The sequence below is a fragment of the Phoenix dactylifera genome, chromosome 18, assembly GCF_051530095.1.
Source record: "Phoenix dactylifera cultivar Ajwa chromosome 18, Ajwa_hap1_PhDact_Kaust_v1.1, whole genome shotgun sequence".
Lineage (NCBI taxonomy): Eukaryota > Viridiplantae > Streptophyta > Magnoliopsida > Arecales > Arecaceae > Phoenix > Phoenix dactylifera.
This window is the reverse complement of record NC_143207.1, coordinates 18441203-18461908: the sequence shown is the minus strand read 5'-3', so window position 1 is coordinate 18461908 and position 20706 is coordinate 18441203. Positions and strand designations below refer to the sequence as shown.

General features: G+C 37.7%; 1 protein-coding gene across 9 annotated transcripts; it reads left to right on the top strand.

The window, feature by feature from the left end:
- The first annotated feature begins 290 nt into the window (after positions 1-290).
- On the top strand, positions 291-19406 carry LOC103711947 (uncharacterized). 9 transcript variants are annotated; one of them, XR_016399028.1, is made up of 15 exons: positions 292-652; positions 1074-1174; positions 4754-4989; positions 5086-5212; positions 8920-9047; positions 9140-9209; positions 9312-9414; positions 10828-10945; positions 13275-13356; positions 14231-14292; positions 14804-14876; positions 14954-15037; positions 17130-17210; positions 18791-18949; positions 19142-19280. XR_016399028.1 is itself a non-coding variant. In XM_088714631.2 (14 exons), exons 3-14 carry the CDS (start codon positions 4996-4998, stop codon positions 19328-19330), a joined length of 1125 nt encoding a protein of 374 aa, XP_088570757.2. In that variant the 5' UTR covers positions 291-652; positions 1074-1174; positions 4754-4995; the 3' UTR covers positions 19331-19406. The 9 variants fall into 9 exon arrangements, 7 of the variants coding, with proteins under 7 accessions (XP_088570757.2, XP_088570758.2, XP_038987316.3 ...); XR_015974773.2 differs by lacking the exon at positions 18791-18949 and adding an exon at positions 16367-16516 and having other exon boundaries at positions 293-652; positions 19142-19406; XM_088714631.2 differs by lacking the exon at positions 18791-18949 and having other exon boundaries at positions 291-652; positions 4754-5003; positions 19142-19406.
- Positions 19407-20706: the final 1300 nt, after the last annotated feature.

The window sequence follows — 20706 nt, the reverse complement described above, 5'->3', positions numbered from 1 at the left end:
AATGTGGCTTTTTTCGAGCTATATGTCTACTGAAAGACAAATGGCGCTGCTGATTGAGTCACATGCATAATACGTAGAAATTTTTTTTTAAGAAAATTATGAGTATGTTCTATTTTTTTTATTTTTTTCTAACTTTATTTGCTGTACTCATATATATGTTGTATATATATATATATAAATATTGTAACCATTGTGACGGTCAATGAGGGTCAGTTATTGAAGCTTTGGTTTAAGCCTTAAGGCACTGAGAGATATGAAACCTCCAAGATCCAGTGGGTTCATTTCCCAAATTCCCAATTTTCCCGCCTCTTCTTCTCCTGACTCCTCTTTCAACCCCTTTTGTCCTCTTTCTTCCGTTCCTTCGATGCCATTCCATCAGACCTCCGCCGCGCCTCCGTCGGGGCACCATCCGCCTCGCCGTCCGGCGACGTTCCCGCCGCTGACACTTCCTCTGGCCACCATCGCGCCGCCTCCCCCTTCTAACTCCGGTCCAGGTGGTCGCGGGCTCACCCAATTCGGGCCGGGCTGGACCGGGGAATAGGGTGGCCCAGCACGGATCACCGCCCATATCCAGCCCTAACCTCATGAGTGGTAGTGCTCCCATCTCACAGTCCCCTCCCCGACTCTTTCCTTCATCCTGGCGGAGCACAAGGTATTTTTTTTCCTTTTTAATCTCAATCTCGTCCTCCTCGGCAAATTGGCTTGGCCTCACACTCCTCCATGTGAACCCTAACCCTAACGCTCTTCTTTTTCTCTTATTTTGTTTATGTTTTCTTTTCCCAACTAAACATGCTCAGATAACAACAAAAAGCAACGTTTTTTTAGTTTATTTTGAATTTATATGGTGCATCTGTTGGTGAGATTATCATGTTGTTGTTCCCTCTCTGAATATGATACCAAGAACTGTTATTCTCGCTGTTTTGTTGCTGTAAATTCACTTGCGGCATTGGCTAAAACTTCTGGCTCTTCTTTCAGCTATGTCCAGTCAATATACTCCATATTGATGTTACAAGCACTTGCAGTTTTGCAGTTTTGATTGTTTATTTTGGTCATAATGAACTGATTTATTACAGATAAAAATGGAGAGGCTCTTGATTCTATTGTCAGAATCAATTGATTAAAATAAAATCTTTCAACACTGGGGAGGATCGAGGGAGCAAGTCTGAAGTATATGGTACTTTACAATTTTCATAATTTATCTTTGTTGAGATGTTTTGAAATTTAGATGAAATATTTGAGAGTTTCTGTTGGCACTGGCATAATGAAGACATAAGATTTGGAGATATAGGTATCCTATGGCTTGTCTTTGTAGGTGTACTAGGCACCTGTTCTTCTGCTTATAAAATGGGATTTAGTTGCCAGTGTAATTTCTTTTGGCGAATGCTTCCGTAATTAAATTTTCAAGTTGCACTTTAGCTTATACATGATAAAACATCATTTGATAATTCTCATTGATTGGTTTTTCAGCAGCCTAATCCAAATATTGGGATATGAATTTGGTAATCTATCCTTTATGTACCTTGAATTCTGTTGCACCTAGGAAGTAGGAATCTGTCACAAAAATTACCTGTTAGTGCATCTTCTTTTATGCATGCTATGCTTATAATTTATACTATTCGTGGGAGGGTTGCTCCCTTGTTGCATGAGCTTAAGTTATGCAATCAAAAAGGTAGATGATCTTCCTACCAAATGATATGTTAGCTTCTTAGTGACCAGCCTCCGTTGTTTTTACCAAAGTATCAGTGTGACTCCACTGAGGGCTTAATGTCAACAGTAAGTCGTAATAAAATTAAGCCATTTTCATACTTAGTCCATTGTTGATTCCATATTATCATGTTTGTGGATTAGGTTGGAATTTTTATGTCATATAAGCTTTCTAAGTTTTAGGGTCTCGTGGAGACATTCATGTAAAGTGCCAATTTAATACAACTTTTAGTGAAATCATTATCTTAAGTTATTGAACATATTTTATGGTGTCTATGTTCTTACATGGAACAAGTAGTTATACTTTAAATTTATGTTTCTTCGTTGCATTAAAGCTTTTTTATGATTAGTAGAATGACTTAAGCTCAAGACCTAGTGCCCTTTTTATCTAGTATCCTTGTTAGCACTGAAAAATGAGTACCAATGTTCGTTATAGACAATAAGACCCTTTAGGAAAAAAAATAGATAGGTTTTTTCTGTCTTTTGCTGTTTGGCTAATTCCATGATTCTTTTTTTTTTTTTTGAATAATAGGAAAAATTAACTTAGGAGAAATCATACCAAGGGGACGAAGGGAGGGTGGAAGGGCATTGAATTGGTGTAGGGCAAGAAACGATAGTCATGTGTGGGTTGGGGGCACTTCTAAAGCAGAACACAAGGAAGCAAAGAGCAATTATTAGATTTTTTCCTCATGGAATCATGTATTTACTATGAGATTTTATAAATGAAAAAGCTCATTAAGACAAATTTTTAGGAATGCTTTTCCGTAAGATTTACAACTCCCATGGAACACCAAATTCCCATGAAATAGTATGGGAATGAGATATTGTTTCAACAAGACAAACGCTGAATGTTTATCCACATGTATGGATGGAAGTGTGGTTGATAATTATCTTCTAGTTTGATTGGTCAATCCTTGATTAAAAGATATCCCTATCAAATGGGCAGGTGAAATTGCAAATACAAACTCTACATTGTTTCTGAATCAATTGGTTTTCAATTGTGGATTGCAAGGGCTTTACTAGAAGAGACCTTGGGCAACTAACGGAAAAATTAAATAGAAGTTGAATGCTTTTTTCATTGATCTGTGAGACGTAAGTGCTTCCTATGCAGTAATATTGATGGTAATTTGATGAGTTAAAATGATGTACAAAGTGGGTCTATTAGAAGCATTAAAAACACATATATGATGCAGCCTTGATGTAGATGCGGACAGTTGTTTCGGGTTACTTGTGAATTTTTAAAGTTTGATGAAGTACTTCTCTAACTGTATGCTGCATTGACAACCTACTGAAAGTGGATGGACATAATAACAAAAGAGAGTTAAAAAGAGGAAGAAGATTTCACAAAAAAAAAGAGAAGAAGATGAGAAAAATTGGAGATTTAGAGGGAAGTAAAGAGAAAAGGGATGCACATGGCTCCAAGGATAGTAAAAATCTTGAACTATTTCCTGGCCTACAAATACAATTTATATAATAGTATATGACTCTGTTCTTAATCCCAAATCCTAGCAAAACTTCTAAAGAAAAAGGGCCATTGCCTAGTTATGGTCTCGGCAATCTGAGGTCCTGGCAGCGGCGAATTGGGATTAGAGCTAGCCTTTGGCATTTTTTTGTATGTCCTAGGACTTGCACCCGTGCCATTGTGCTTGTCAGCCCAAGCCATGTACCATTGCAACAAGCAATGGTCCCTCTAGTAAAACTTGTAAGGAAGAGATTCTAAAATATCCTTCTTTATGATTAGCCTAAGGCTGTTCTTAGTTTAGAGTCAGAAGAGGGTTAAAGTGGAATAAGGCCCTTTAATCCGTTTATTCCAATATAACTTGCCAAATGCTAGAAAAATTGTCATTTATCCTGAGAGCAAAGTGGGCATTTTGAAAAGTTGGTAGTCTTATCTCTTCCATGTAGCCTGGAGTGAACTACTCCATCCTATGATGGAAAAGCTACTCCAGAATATAGTCAATTAGGATCAGTTGATCCATTTACTCTGCATTAACTTTGCAACTAATTACAGCATAAGAGTAGGAGAGAGAAGAGAGAGCTCAAGTGTGGAGGAGCTTCCTACAGATGCCTATCATGACGAGAGGGGCAAATGCCCCTTCAAGCCCTCCTCTCCTCTTCTACAACCAGCTTTTTCAGTGGGTGCTGGCATCTTATTTGGTTTCTTATGTGGTACACAAGTTATGGCCACAAAAGTACCAGTTTAACACTATATGTGCATCTTAGATCATTTAATCTCCACAACCTGAAAAACCAAAGAGACTCAGATAAAACAAAAATAACTACTTTGAAGAATAGCTGCGATCAATGGTTCCTTGAATCTGTATGCATCATGCTCTTCCATTATGTGTTTCTTAACCTCGAGCTACACTTGGAAGTCTTCGACTGATTCCATGCTGGGTATGTACCCAACTGCCTTCTTCACTACACCACGTCATCATTGGTGCTAGAACATATTTTTTCATGCCTGTTGAAGATACTTATGCATGCATGGGATGCAAGGTACCAGACCATAATCATGACCATCCAGCCTTGCACCAACTACTTGGGGGATTCAGGGTTAAGTGTCTTTTATTATTGAGGAAGGTCTAGATATTGTAGAATATAACATGCTTGATCTTCCTATGTCAGAGACAGGAAAATTCTAACAGGATGGGGTTGAGGGCCTTGGAAGTTGGAAACATATTGAATAGGACTATAGAGATATCTTCTTGCATTAAAAATCACACGAACATGTTATTGTAAAATGACAAAGGCATTGAGCACCATCTCTTCCTATTAATAATGCCGCCTTTCATGCATTTTTCTGCTAAATTTATGATTTTCTCTAGCAGAATATTACAAAGCCACTAGTTGACATAGTCCTTGACATCTTCCTTAAGATATCACTTTCACTTTCACTTTCGTTAGTACTACTTTCTGGATGATGCTGCAGCATTTGAGAGCTATAATTAGTGGAATGGTGAATAACTTACTTGAATTATGCTCCAATATTTAGTAAGTGCTGTAAATTTGTTTCTTAAGGAAGACTTTTGTTATCTGATTGGTGCAGGTTCTGCAGCAAACTCGTTATTGTTTCAATTAGATAATGAAGTCTACAGTATATAATCTGCTTTCTGCACTAGCTCCTCTTCACTATGATAACCTCACATACTGTCACAAGCAATCATTGAAGATACTTAATAGATTTTCTGGTCAGCATAAGAGATTTCATTCTCTTATGGGGAAAGATCCAGTTCATTTGGAAAAAAGAATGGTTGATGGACAGTATCTTCCTCCTTGGTTCAGGTGAAGATGCTCAGGTTGCACCTGAAGTACTAGTGTTGTAGTGGACATTCTAGGATGAATTAAACTCACTTGAACCATGATTCCTCTGTTTTGCAGTGTTGCTCCAATGATGGATTGGACGGATAATCACTATAGGACTCTTGCTCGACTCATATCAAAACATGCATGGCTTTACACAGAAATGGTTGTGGCAGAAACCATCGTTCATCAAAGGAACAACTTGGTCAGAATGATACAAGTTTGATGAATTCTATTCTGCGGCACATTTAATATTAACCGTTTCATGCTTATTTATATGTGGTTCTTCGCAGAACACTGGAAAACCAAGTAAAATATGATTAGTTATATAATAATGCAAATTTGTGGAAGTGTCGCATAAACTTAGAAGGTAAGGCTTTAGGGATATAAGTTTGCAAATCTTTGATTGATTACTATACATTGAAAACAAAGTTTTAAATAGTGGTTCCAACATGTACCTTCTCTTCATCAGAATAATATGATATCCAGATGGTTCCGGTATTGATGGTATTTATCAAAATTGATAGCATCAAAAAGAATGAAAAACAATTAGTACCAATCAGTATGGTCAATATGGTATCATTGGTACAAACCAGCATGATAGGTGCATACCATTAAAGATGGTTTCTACATCTCAGGATGGTATGATGCCAATAGTACCTTTGTGTTCTAGTGGTTTTTGAATCAATGATTGAAAATATGTTACCAATGAGCATCTTCATGATGTGAACTTCCTTTTTCTCTTGGATCCAAGATGGCATCCATAGTATAATGCTCAACAAACATTATATGCTTTACTTGACAAACTTAGTGAGAAATGCTTCTAGTAATTGATGTTTGGAGTAACTCGTAGCATATTATTGTCAAGTACAGTGGTGAATAAGAGAGGTGTCGATCATCCCACAAATAAAAGATATCTGAATGCAATAATGACATACACTACTACCCTATTGATGTAATCCATTCGCCAATCCTTCAATTTAACCTTTTGCACGCCATATATTAGAGCTTATGGCTGGCAGAATCAACTTGAACCGTCCGATTCGGAGCATCCCGAGCTGCACCGGCGGCTTACTGGGACCGTTCCGGCAAAGAATCTTAAACGCCGCGCTGGAGGAGGAGAAGGAGAAGGAAAAAGAAGAAAAGAGAGCAAACGGGGGAAGGGAGGGAGGCCGATGAAGGGCCAGCGGAGGCCGATGCTGGTGGAGGTGGCAGAGGGCGCGGTCGATTTGCCGACTTCACTTAAAAATTGCAAATTTTTTTAGGTCGGACCCCTATTTCAAACAAAACAGGGGTTTGGCCGCGGCCTCTGCCACCCGCACCAGCGCAGGCCCTCTATCGGCCTCCCTCCCTCTCTTCTTCTCTCTCTCTCTTTTCCTCTCTTGTTCTCTCTCTCCCTCGTCTCTTCTACTGTGTCGATACAGGCCCGCATACGTGCTCGGCACGGCCCGATGCGGGCCTGTACCGACTCATTCCGTGCAACTGGTACGGTGCCCGGTATTGGTTCTGCTGACGTTGCTAGAACCAACCTATTAAGTCAGCACAATAAATGCAATTAACTTGCAGTATAGTAATGAAATCATGATTTCATGCCTTGCCTTTTTGCATTGATTATAGATGTACATTTTTGGTTGATAAACTAAATGGTATCGAACAAATTGTAGTGAAAACCTATCATTTTGCTAGTGAGATGCTATGCTAGACTCAGAGTAAGTCCATGAACATCTATTTAACCTTTTAATGTATGTTTTATTTTTTATGTATATTAATCAGTTTTTAACTATTTTTATAGAATTTGCTCAGTGCCTACTTCTGTAAGTGTTACCGGTCTCCTGGTTGCTTCATAGCTCATCTACCTTTTTAGATCGCTAGTTCTCCATTAACCTACTGGGACCAAAACTTTTGGTGGTAGGTTGACGAGTGGTATCAGCCATTGAATTACTTTTAGAGTTGTCTCATGTCCCTCCATCTCTCTTGATCCAGTTGGTAGAGCTCCATAGTTCCACTATGGTCTTGACTCTTGATGAATAGTCAATTCCCACTTTGGAGAGGAGACACTTAGTGCTGGAACTTCTTGCAAATCGATGCATTGAGCTGAACATGATACACTATATTTTATTTTTTACCAACAGAATTTATTAATGAAAAGTAGCATCTTTATGAGAAATATTACTGTAGAAGGCTTTTGAGGCAATATTTCTGCAAGCTCTTTAGTGTTGGTGTATTCTTTTCAACTCCAGCATTTTTCTTTTTGTTGATAGTCATAGTTTACAGAGTATGATTCGCTTGTGTCTATGAAAGTGATGGTTGAATGCCTAATGGGCCTATGTTAGGACTTTTTGCTTTGTAGTTTTGGATCTCTATGCTGGCTGGTTGTGCATGCAATTCGTCCTCTCTTGATCTTAATTTAGATATTTTTTTTCCAAATATGGTTTGAAGTGGTTATTGAGGCTTCAATAGGTCTTTATTTTATGATTTTATTTTATATTTGAATATTAATTAGAGTGCTAAGAAGGATTACTATTCACTCCAAGGATGGCACATCGAAGTAGTTGGTCGTGCTACTTTTCTAATTTCCATGCTAAAGGAATATCTATGTTTTTTAAAATCATAACATTAGTTATGCAAGTTTCTGTTCATATTCGTGTTGATGAGATAGTTGTGTGGCTATACCGATCGAGAAATAATTATAAGAGCACTTTCTATCTCTAGAATTGGTTTGCAAGTTTTAATTTCATATCTACTCAAATTTCATTCACTTGGAGGGTATTATTGGTGGTGTTGTTTTGTTTGTGCTTGACTAGTTTTGTTGGTGCATTTTTGTTGAAGAAATTTAGGGTTATAATGAACCTTCCACTTTCCTTGGAGTTTTTGTTATCTTGGTTCGATACAACCATTCTTATTTTTGCATTATTTTCAACTTGTGTCTAGTTTTTTCTTAGAACAAATAAGGGCCTCTGTGGGAAATCCAGCAGGATTAGGCCAGATTTCCTGCAGAAATCGGGCCTTGGCCTGCCTCTCCCATATTCTTCTAAAGGCCCATCCTTGTCTTAGCTTAAATCCAATCTGTGGGCTGCTGGTCTGTAGGAAAAAAAAAAGACCCATGGAGGTCCTTTTTTACCTCCCACAAAATTTGGGCGTCAGAGGTATTGGGTTGAATGAGCCCTACCCAAATAGACTGCCTACTCTATGAATCCACTAGGAAATCTAGCCCAATCTTGCCGGATTTTCCAAAGAGGCCCTAAATGATTACTATTTGGGGTGTATTTAGTTTTTTCTTTTTCCTAACTCATATGGACATGACTTATATCAAATTTTCTGTATCAATTCAGAACAAATATGCTTATGGTTAATATCCGATTAGCATCCATATACTTTTATAATGAATATGGATATGATTATTATCCAATTTGCAATTATATCCATTTAATATGAATATGAACATAAATTTTGGCATTGATAAAAGTATCTCGTGCTGGCAATGTGCTGGCTTGGCATTGACACAGTAAGCACCATTCTATTACTTGACATGTTTGGCATGCACCAGATGGCTCCATGCAAAGCAATGGCACAGCCGGTAACATTGTTGTATTATGGTAAGGCACTGACATGTTTCATGCTGTGCCATGTCACGCCACTAGGCACTTTGGTCCATGAATTTTAGTATATGTTTGATATATGTATTTGTACAAATTTCCATTGAATAAGAGAGGATATGGTATGAGGGTACCTATATTTGATTTATTTTCATCTCTAACTAGTGAGGTCCATATTGTTATATATTCATACATCTTTGCATGTTATGAGGTTTAGTAACATATAATGCTATCTGCTTTTGATAAAAAAAAGTGCTTCTTCTGATTTTTGGACATTAAACAAAATTTATGTTTGTATTTCACTTAAAATTTTCAGGATAGATTCTTGGCATTTTCTCCAGAGCAGCACCCAATTGTTCTACAACTTGGAGGGAGTAATTTGGAGAACCTAGCAAAGGCAGCTGAATTTGCAAATGCTTACTCTTTTGATGAACTTAATCTAAAGTTCATATCAAACTTCTCCCTTTATTTGTCATACCTTTTGAACCTTTTCCATACATGTGATCCTGGATTTTTTTTTTAAATAATTGTATCAGCTGTGGATGCCCTAGTGGAAAAGTTGCAGGTCATGGTTGCTTTGGTGCACGTTTAATGTTTGACCCAAAGGTTTGTTAGCCGATGCTTATGGAAACTGAAGTTCAGTGAAAGTAAAGCTGTTTCTTCTTCTCTTTATTAATTTTTATTACATGTTTGTCTGCACAAGTGAAGTTTGTTGCGGATGCTATGTCAGCCATTGCTGCCAATTGTAGTGTTCCTGTCAGCGTGAAGTGCAGAATAGGAGTAGATGATCATGATTCGTACAATGAACTCTGTGAGAAACTTTCTTGCTTCCTTTTTTCTTTTTTCCTTGTTTTTAACAGTTTTACATTCCCAATCCAATGTATAAAGAAAGACACTCATAAGCTAAATTTATATTGAATTGCAGACAAACTTCTGGGGTCGCTGCAACTAAACTCTAATAATAGTTTGTGCAATCTTGCTAAATGGTTCATTTGTTTCAAGAGATGAAATGCAATTTTCTCTATATAAACTTGCTATTGTTGTTTACATGTATTACATCAGGCTGCTGCTTGCTTTATGATTGCTATTTTGCTAAGCAGCCAAAGCTTTGTAAAGGATGTTCTTTTGACTATCCATAAGGTGCAATATATTAATAATCTCTAAAGGTATATATACTTGTTGATATCAATACATATACCCATAAAATTTATCCAGTCTATGCAATTTGAAGTTCAATATGGTAAAAATAGAAGCTATCTTGCAAGATTGTATACTTGTATGCATGCTAGGTCATTGGAGTACTAGTGACAGTTTTTTTTATATATAAGAACAGCACTGACATGCTATTATTCTTGTTTACACATCTTAAGTCTATAGGCTATGATGGTTGAGACCAGGGTCGGCGGAACCGGTACCGGGCACCGTACGGGTTGCTTGGCGACACGAGTTGGTACAGGCCCATGTTGTGCCATGCCGGACTTGTATCGACATAGTAGAAGAGACAAAGGAGAGGGAGAATGAGAGAGAAAAAGAGAGAGAAGGGGGAGGCCGGCGGAGAGCCAGCGGAGGGCCAGGGAGCCGCCGCGCGGAGGAGGCGGAGGTCGGAAAGCCTTCGAAAAGCTGTGGAAGATAGGCTCCTCTCCGGTCCCTTGTTTCGAATGAAACAGGGGACCGAAGCGAGCCCCTCTTCTGCGCAGCGGATCCTCGGCCTCCGCCGGCCGGTCTCGATCTTCCTTTCTCTCTCTCTCCCTTCCTCCCCCGCTCTCTCTTTTTCTCTTTTTTCTTCGTCTTCTCCCCCTCTGGCGCCGGTCTCGTTTTCGTCGCCAAAACTGTCCCGGTCCGCAGCCGGTACGCTCGGGACACCTCGAATCTGGCTGTATGGGACGGTTCCGCCAACCTTAGTTGAGACGCTCTTATATACTCCCGGGTGTTTTCTAGAATATGCAAATGTATCATTATGAAGAAAGGTATACTCATTATTTTTTCAATAAAAGCAATGATTGTTTGGTTGCGGTGAGTTTAGTCATCTCGACAACTTAAATTGTATTATTTTCTTCTAGCCTTCTGGTCATTGCAATAATACCTGATGCAAGACCTTTGTAACTGCAACTCACAGTATCATATCAGCATACCACATGAATCTTTTTATATCTTGTCAAGCATAGTATATTAGTATTTATTGTCATGGAGATCATTTTGAACTTAAATGATTTCTTTCTTCCAGGTGACTTTGTTTATGCAATTGTTTCTAACTCGCCAACTAGACATTTTATTGTACATGCACGGAAGGCATTGCTCAGTGGCCTCAGTCCTGCTGAGAATCGGAAGGTTCCTCCTCTAAAGTATGTCTATATAAATGGTAGTTGTTTTAATTTAAGCATGGTTTACATCTTGTATGGGAGGATATTACTACATTCTTTATGATTGTGAACTACTGATGAAATTTTTTATTTTGCTGAGTTAGTAGTGCTTAGCAATGAGATACATATGAAGTGTAATGTATGACTTACAAAGCATGACTAGGTCTTTAACACCTTGATGTACACTATTTTTGATGTTTTTGCTAGATCTACTGATTTTGTACCTAAAGTGGAAGGGGAGTCCAGGAGTGGATTTGACATTTAGAACACAGAGCACTTAGGAAGCATGTGTGGGAGTGAGTTTCTTTAGAGATTCCGAAACGGGTTTACCACCTTGGATAGAAGTTTCCTGCTATGAAGGTTTATAATCTTGTATTTTTAATGATAGCTATCATTGGAAATTATTTTTTTTAATGAAAAACTCAAATTATTTGTTGCTTTGGAGATTCAACATAATACATTAGAGTGTCAGATGCAAACCCATCTAGCATTAAAAAGCTTTGTTTTAATGGAAGTTGCACAATAAAACCCTTAGTTACATGAAGTGGGAGTGGGTGCAGAAGCAAATTTGAGTCTGGGTGCAGGGTACGAAGTCTCTTAAGAACGTGCTTGGTATTGCTTAAAGAAAGTGTTTTTGCAACTTTTGAGCAAACAGGCACTTTCCCAAAAAATAACATTATGCGGGAAGTGCTTCTACAAGAAGAAAAGTCAAAAAACCACTTCAGGAGAAGCTAAAATATCTAACTTCTGGCTTCTCCTTTTTAAGAAAGGAGAAGCAACACCATAAATGCCCTAAGGGAAGCAGGTAATGAATTTTCTGGGAGATTCCGAAGTGGGTGCAGTGGCTTAAATAGCAGTTTTCTGCTGCTAAGATACTAAAGATAGTACCTACTACCTAATTCCATTTTAAAAATGTTGCCATAGATTTAAGGACTTTAACCTATTGTCCCAGTCTTTGAATATGTAATTAGTAACCCATCGAGAATGCAAATGACCTCGGCAAGCATCAGGGACCTATCACTGGGCTACAGATGGCATTGCGAAATTGTAAAACAAATAAAACCTTCATCATCTTGCTAGTCTCCTTTCTTCTAATAATATATAAGGTTGGCTTCTTGTTGCTTTATGTATGAAGAGGATTTAAAGCTTATTTTGCAAACTTTTGAGGATGAGCATGGTAATCGGATACGTTGGGAGATTACCAAGGGTCAATTTTCTTACTTGGAGAAGTTTTATGGATATATGTGTGGTGGTTGGCTAACGGAATGCAATTCAAGAAGTAACACACTTAGATTTTTACTAATTGTTCATTTGACAATCTTTTACATTGTGTGGTCAGCAAGTGGTCTAGATTCTTGCTCAAGATTCTTGGGTCGTTTTCATTGTTTATTGTTGCCATGATCGTGATTAAGATCAAGAAATGTCCTATCTATCAGGATTTGATGCTGAAAAAGGTCTACAAATTGTGGAATGGGGTTTGAGGAATCTGCTTGAACATACAAGGGGAAGCAGGCATGTTATGGAACAAGTTGTTTAGAGAATATACAAATAACTAATTTCTTATTTGCTTCTGGAGCAAAGCTGCAATTTTGATGAATTATTCTCTGGTTTAGTTCAAGGAATATGATTTTATTCCTAATTGCTGTTATCCCTTATATGACATGCTTGATTACTTGTGTATGTTCCTAAAATCACTTATAACCTTAATCCTCCCACTCTACATGCATATATATTCAACAATTTGTTATATCTGATAAAAAGACAAAAAACGAAAAAAACAGGGAAAAAATATTATAGATCAATCATATGGTCATATGCATTGAACTTTCTGATCGGTCCAGAAATTTTATATGCAAACACTATTCAAGTATTTCTTTCATTTAGATTTAATACATAATTATAGTTATTTTCTTGGATCTTTTCTAGTGTCTAATTGACTTTGAGAGTTTTGTGTAAAATATTCAATTTATTAGATTAGTTAAGATAGTGAGTACTTTTTCATACCATTTGTGTTGGGTTTACGAATTTGTTGGAACTAAAAGTCATGAAGTAAGGTGCCTAACTGAATGAGAAGTAGTTATCTAACAGACTTATGTTATTGGAGTTGAATTATGTTAAAGAGCAGTTACATTGTTCATATATTCTCGTGCATCTTAGATCAGTATATCATATTCTTTAAATTTATTACTTCGGGATATATGTACATATGAATGTATGGTGTGTGTGTGTGTGTGTATGTATCTATATATTTATCTACATATATTCTTTGAGAAATAAGGGGCTATCTTCTAATGAACCTTCTTTTCCCCAGATATGAGTACTATTTTGCCTTGTTGCGTGACTTCCCAGAAGTACAGTTTACTATCAATGGAGGCATCACTGGCATTGATCAGGTAAATCTGAACCACTCTAATTGCCACATTCTTGTATCCTGAAACAGAGATGGTGCAACTATCAAACCTGAGTTAGCTATCGTTTGTGTTGGAGAGATTACTGCAGTTCGCTACATGAATCATTGCCTAATTTGTATTAGATGCTTTCACTGTATGTTGTTTGTTTGGTTGTATTACTAATAAGGTAGGTTTCATTTCATACTGCTTCACTGTCAGATACATTTCTTGTTTAGACGATACAACCCTTTTGACTTGGCAGTTCTCATCTAAAATTCTTTCTGATCATAGGGTCACATGTCTACAAATTTAAGCTATGCATCTCATCTTGCCTCCTCGCCCTTTTTACTTGCTCTGACATTTGTCCTTTCACTGCCTTCTTTTATCTGTAAGCACGTTAAGGCTTAAGGTATCTGTGCACCTGAACATAGCCAACACTCTGATGCTTTCATCAGTTTAGTGAGACCTCATCGATCAATGTGATATTCAAAGGTTGTTGCATGTTTCTCTTGATCACCATTATCTCTTAGTTGTTAACAATCATTTGTGAGGAAACTATTTGCTTGCCTCCTTAGCAGGATTTTAGTGCCTAAGTATGAAGCTTTTCTATTTTCTCATGGTTGCACAAACATTATACGTACTGCATTAGTAGAGTTACACATGTCTTCCTCTTCATTTCCTTTCCCCCCATGTAGTTAAAATTAAAGATATATGTTACTAGAACAGTTCTTTGTGACCTTGAGAGTTAATAAGTTCTGTATATCTTGTTAGAAGGGACCACTAACTTCTTCTATGTAGTCTTTTATGGCTTCAATTCTTTCAGCCAAGCATTCATGGATTTGTAAAGTCATCCTTTCTGTCCTGTAACTTATAACAGGTAAATGCAGCCCGAAGACAAGGAGCCCATGGGGTCATGGTTGGCCGTGCTGCTTATAATAAGTACGAAGAATGGACGCCATTGCGCAATGTTCTTTTCCTTTGGATCTTTTTTTCTTCTTGTTAACTCCACAATTTTGATTTAAACCTATGCATGGCACTTCAGTTTTTTCCTTTAGGTATAGCTGATGATTACATCCGGTGCTTCATTGAGTAAATGAATAACTTCTAGACATTTATACATCTTATTGCCAAGTCAAGAACTGTTTTCATGTTACCTGGTTATTAGAACTCGAAAAATGTACTATTAAGAACCGATATTCCCTATTAAACTTCTAAATTCTAGCATAGACCATTTAAATGCATATACATTCTGGAATTTTCAAGTGCATATGTTTCAAGTGAATGAATGGGACAAAGTGATGAATGCAACACATGGGAGCGCACGCTCCCTGTTTCCCCTATTATTACCATATGCTGATTTGAGACTCAAGTCTTAGCAGAATTTCTAGTCATGAAGTTTCCTCCTTTTTTTTTTTTCTGAGAACAATAACTAACAAGTATGTTTCTGCAGCCCATGGTCCTCTCTGAGACATGTTGATAGTGCTGTATATGGTATCCCAACTTCTAGTCTTTCACGTCGCCAGGTTTGGTAACAATTTCAATGACTTAATGTTAGAATATTAGTGCTAGCCTCTTACTGACAGTCATCTACTTGATTTAGATCCTTGAAAAGTATCGGATGTATGGTGATTCTGTTTTAGGAAAATATGGACCTGGCAAACCGAGTATTCGACAACTTGTTAAGGTTTGTAGAGAATTTTTTTGAAAAATTAACTGTGATAAGCTTATGTGCCACTTTATATTGTGAATTGGATTGGTGTGTGATGCAAGTGTGCCTTCTCAAGAGTGGAAATATAGAGCAACAAGCTATCAAAGTTGAGTCAGCTATGCTCATTTCATATTTTCAAAGCAGCTATGCTGCTACAGTATTCTTTATATTGAAGTATTAGCATCCTCGCAATTCTGTTGCTTCACTAAGGATATTCATATTCTAATTCATTAAAAATTGCTTTGCTTAACTACAACAATATGCAAATATCTTAGAACTTGGTACAAGTAGAACTGAAGATGGAAGAATTACGAAAGTAGGTCTGAAGTCTTATTTTCTTTCATTGATTATCTAAAACTAAGGTACACAGCCTTTGTTTATAATGGCGAGGTCCCCCCTTGCACAATTTGGATTGGATTCCTCTTCCTAGTTTTAATAGGATTCTAACCTAAAATAGACATGAGTAATAGAAATAAGCTCGAAAAAGTTAAAATTCTTCAAAAGGCACATCTTGGCTTCTGCATCAACTCTGCTTTCTGTTGCTCCACTTGATTATTCTCGGATTGGGAGATACACCCGGTCAAAGTCTTATTTGAAAAGAAAACTTTTGGTTTGACCAGTCTCTTTTAGGTCCTAACTGATCGAATTTGGTTCTAATCGCTAGGAGCGCCGCCCCCTAAAGGGCATGGCTTCACGGCATAGATCTCGAAAAGTTATCTGATTAAAAAGAAAAGATCATCTCAATCGGACGTCGTATGGCCAAGTTATGGCCTCTATTAGTTTGGCTTGCAACTCGGCTTCTCGATACGGCGGATCTTGCTCTTGAACTTTATCCAGCCTTACCCGTAGTAGGCAAAGCGGTCCAATCAAGTCTGGGGATCCTCTTAGATCACTTCTACAATGGGCCTTGCAACTCACAGCAATACCTCGTACTTTCATTTTCCACTTTTGAGCTGCAAGTTTCTGAAAAGCAATATCCATTAGGGAAATGTTGCTGAACTGTCTATATACTGAAAATTTATTCACCCTCTGGAACTCCTTATTTCCAACAAATTGTATACATATAATGGTAAAATTGTCCATTTTTATGTCAACCATGGTAGTAGGAGCACATGCTGATAATCTATCTCAGCCATTTGTAGTGAAGAAGGCCATGTGCTACTTCTTGGAGCAAAATAATTGTATTTGGAGATAACGTGTTGTTTGCTTACTATCCCTTTATATGAACTGTATCTCTTTAATTGAGGAAAACCATAAACTGTAGAAATAGTGGAATTTTAAAGTGTATTTGATCCATTTTTTCAGGAATACCCATAGCTTGGAGGCCACATAAAATATGGACCTCTCGTTAGTATCAAAAGCGTGGGCCATATCAAGCTCCCATGCCATTTTCTCCCCTAGTTTTTGTCAGTTCGGTGAAGCAGCTCCCAACCCATAGCCACAAATTGCTAAGAGGTAACAAGGTTGAATAGCTGGCGCACAAGCAACTAGTTGCTGTGTTTGCCAGAGCCCATTAACTTGTCTAAAATACATCCTTCAGTTGAAGCGTTGAGATATTAGTTTAAGTGATATACATTTGGCATTACATGTCGAATGGAAGAATCCACTTATTATATTATGGAAAAATCCAATTTATTAACTTCTTTTCGCCACTATAAATATATTATGTTGACTATGGAATAAAAAAGAAATCTACATTAATACTTGAGAGATTATCAGCCTTTAGTACTCCTTTTTGGACGTGTTCATGACTTCTTCAGTTTATTAATGACTCGCTTCTTACCCCTTGTAACCATCAAATATTCAGAAATCTCAATGCATTTGACTCGAGTGCCTTTGGGGCCATATTGGCCTATAAGTCCATTATCAGATGCAACTTACCATGCATATCTCCATTTTACAAAACCTTTAATATATAAATCTGACCTTGTTCAATATCATAATGGTCAAACTGATTTTATAGCTAGTATTTGTGTTGTTGTCTATAATATGAAAATTTTTATACTATCTCACATGATTTTTTTCTCCCAAATGAGAGCTGTTGATGTTCCTTCTAACTTTGATGCAGCCATTACTGAACCTATTTCATTCAGAACCTGGAAATGGTTTGTGGAAACGCAAGGCTGATGCTGCATTGCGCCGCTGCAAGGTATGTTAGAAAACGTCTTGTACAAATTGTATTTTTGTATAATCATATATTTATGTTTGTATATGTGCACATGAATCTCACATGACTTACAAAAATCCTTCTAAAGTGGAAAATGTGATGAGCCTTCTAGATCTTAGGGTTCACATTAAAACCCGTATAGAATCATGTGAATCTCACATGCCAGAACATTAAAGTTTCCAATGATTAAGAGAGCTATTTGGGTTCGTACTTACATTGTTCTCATGTGCTTGCCAGTAAATATCTCAAACAGCATGAGCTATTTGGTCTCCTTACAGCTGCACAAAATCCTATTTATCTTGAATGACTTGTCAGGGGTCGCTGACCTCCTAAACCCAGCCTAAGCTGACACAAACAGGGTTGGACATGGTTGGGCAGTGCCCAGACCTGACCAGGATGGGTCCGAATGTGATAAATGTGATCCTGAGATCAAATTAAGCCAAATCTATAATTAAGCCCCAAGGAGTCTGAGATATGGCCTGATTATGGGTCTTGAGCAGATTCAATGTAATAAGTCAGGTTTAAGCATGAACATGGTGCTGATTAACATGTAAATTGTTGTGTGTTTGCGTATACATATACATATACATATACATATACATATACATATACATATACATATACATATATATATATATATATATATAGAGAGAGAGAGAGAGAGAGAGAGAGAGAGAGAGAGAGAGAGAGAGAGAGAGAGAATCTTCTCATGATGTCAAATTACCATGTGTTCGCTACAAGCAGGCTTGTTTACTGAGATATATGATAAAAAGGATTTTAAGCATGAAACCTGATACTTTTATGCACTATACTGGTATTCTAAGTATTCAAACATTTGAAACTATTGTGTTGTCCTAAGCTATAAACAATGTCCCTAAATCACTTTTTTTTTTCAAATTGCTTTCGCTTAATAACTGCATTATATCTTGTACTGGTTATTGATCTTCAGCCAGTTTGACTGAAGATTGCTTGCTAAATATAGGCATTATTCACTAGCGTTCAAGCAAGAAACCTGGGAAACATGGATCCTCCACTGACCTGATACATTGCATGACATGATAATGTTAATTTACTTTCATCCTTCTCATAAATTGAGTTAAACTCCGATATGATTTTAGCTTCACCTTTTTTTTGTGTGTATGTATGTGTGTTGATTTCAGCTTCAGCATGAACCAATTCAAAACAAAGTTGATTTTGGAGTTTCATCTGAAACTATTCATAAACCTAGTTAGCCATTCCGTCTGGTTCAGTCTATAGTATTGATTGCAAGGTACCATGCTTATATTGTTCTCTGAAATGTCACTAAAATTTGTTCAGGCAAGGTTCATCATATGCAATATCCAATCTCTGGTTCATGTGCAGTGAGCTCCACTGACTGGACAATGAGATGGTACTTAAAATGCCTACTGTATTGGTATATGTCATTATTGTACATCTTCTCATGGCCTTAATTCCAATCTAGTCAGGTTGGCTTTACAAATCCTCAAAACGCCAAAGTTTTCCTATTTAGGGTTGCCTCTGATGTTATTCCAATGCTGTCTTTTCTGATATTTGTTCTGCAGTATATTTCTCAATGAAGTTCATTGCTTTAGGATGGTAAGGGATGTTTGAGTAAACAACTGATATAATGCTATATCGGTATTATGAGGGCTGTGGTATTGTGCTGCTCCAATTCACTCCATGTAGGCCTCACAAGTCACCAATCTTTGATGCATGAAGAGGTGTCTTATCTGGTGTTACTTCCAATTATCTTTCACCACCAGTTCATTCATTTGTTCTCTTTGTTGTTTTTTTCAACTCTTCCGGTGTTTGTGGTGGTTGTGATTTGGCCATTGCTGTTAACTTGTTTTTTGTGACGAGGAAGGCATGTTGTACTTGAGTATTAACAACTTTCTTTGGATCTTGGACCGCAGACAATTGAGTGTTTTCTTGAAGAGACCTTGGATGCCATTCCTGACTCTGTTTTGGATTCAACCCTTCACAGAAGCCCATCAGATTGGGAAGGGAGTTTTGCTGATATTGATGGCATGTTACCTCCTCCATATAAATTAAGTTTGCAGCAGTCAATGAGTGTATCAGCTTGTCTGGGCATCTCAAATTGAGCCTAATTCCCAGGCATGTATTGTATATTAAATTTTATATAATCATTTGAAATGCTGGTAAAGGTGCAGACAAAAATTGTATTCTGGATACATTTTTGCAATATCCTTATTTAACATGGCAAAAATGGTCATAAGGAAATTTAACCATCAAATCGAATCGGTGAGAGCTTTAGCCTTGTTCGATAGGAACTCCCCAATTTGGTTAGTTTTAATGGAATTATTGAACAAGAAGAATGCATTCTAAGTGCCTTATGTTATTGCAACATTTGGGCAAAAATCTTATAATAACCTTCGAGCAGAAATAAGATCTTTTGCTTGGGAATCAACTTTGCCAGAATTGAGAATCTTAGAAGAAATAAGCTTAAACCTGATTGATCTCTTACAACAACGAAGACTCAAGAAAGAAATCATCTTAAGAAAGTGCTTGTAATGGCATATTTTGAACTTAAACATCAGTTGCTGTTGTAACAGAGTGTGAAAATCGTGAAGAGGGCCACTGAGGTGGTAGCCCAATGGAAGCGTGACCTTACTTCCAACCAAGTGGTTCCGAGTTCGAAACGCACGGACGTCGATTAACTTGTGGAGATCGGATGCTCCGTGCTCGGACACGAGGCTCGGTGGTGTCAGGTGTGACGTATTCATACGTGGTATTCGTACCGGAGCTCAGAGGGGTAACCGAGTCGGGCCCATGGGTGGGGAGGATATGAGTAAAATCGGCCGGAATGTTCAACACACGGTCATTTCTACCCGCATCGAACATTCTCCTGGTGGGGTGGGGGCTGCTACGCGGGGGTGGGCTTGTCCCTTCCTCCTCCTTTCTTAAAAAAAAAAAACACAAAACAAAACAAAACAAACAAACAAACAAACCCCTGAAGAGGACTTTTAAGCTGCAACCTCGTTTATGGCTGGCCCAAAACTCTTAAGCTTCTATGCAGCACTGGCCCAATTTCTTTTTTTTTTTTTTTGTGCTTGCGGCCCAATTTAAGCTTCAATCGTGAAAAATGTTATCCTTTGGTGGTATTTCATTTATTTTTTTTTACTGAAAGGAATGATTCATATATTTCTAGTACAGATATATCTAATAAAGTCAGAAAATAATTAGTTTCGGAGCGCTCTAGGCAGCTTTCCTTCTCCAACCCACAGGGTGCCTCGGAGTGACTAGCTATATACGAGGCCATCCAGTCTACGGCTCCGTTTGCCTCTCTGAAAATATAATTGGCCTAAAAAGCCACTGCATCACTCATCATAGCCCAAATATCCCGAAGTGGGGGTGGCCCCCTTCTTTTTTTCGGAAAAAAAAGGAAAGAGGGGGGTGAGGAGGATCTCACCCACGTAGCAACTCCCACTTGGTCTCTTTTTCGCTGGAGAATGTTCGA

Excerpts from the sequence above, each read along its gene's own strand:
- LOC103711947 (XM_008798278.5), top strand. The coding sequence starts at position 4,790 with ATGAAGTCTACAGTATATAATCTGCTTTCTGCACTAGCTCCTCTTCAC. Across the intron at positions 5,213-8,919 it reads TTCATCAAAGGAACAACTTG|GATAGATTCTTGGCATTTTC; the intron begins GTCAGAATGATA and ends TAAAATTTTCAG. Across the intron at positions 14,877-14,953 it reads CTAGTCTTTCACGTCGCCAG|ATCCTTGAAAAGTATCGGAT; the intron begins GTTTGGTAACAA and ends TACTTGATTTAG.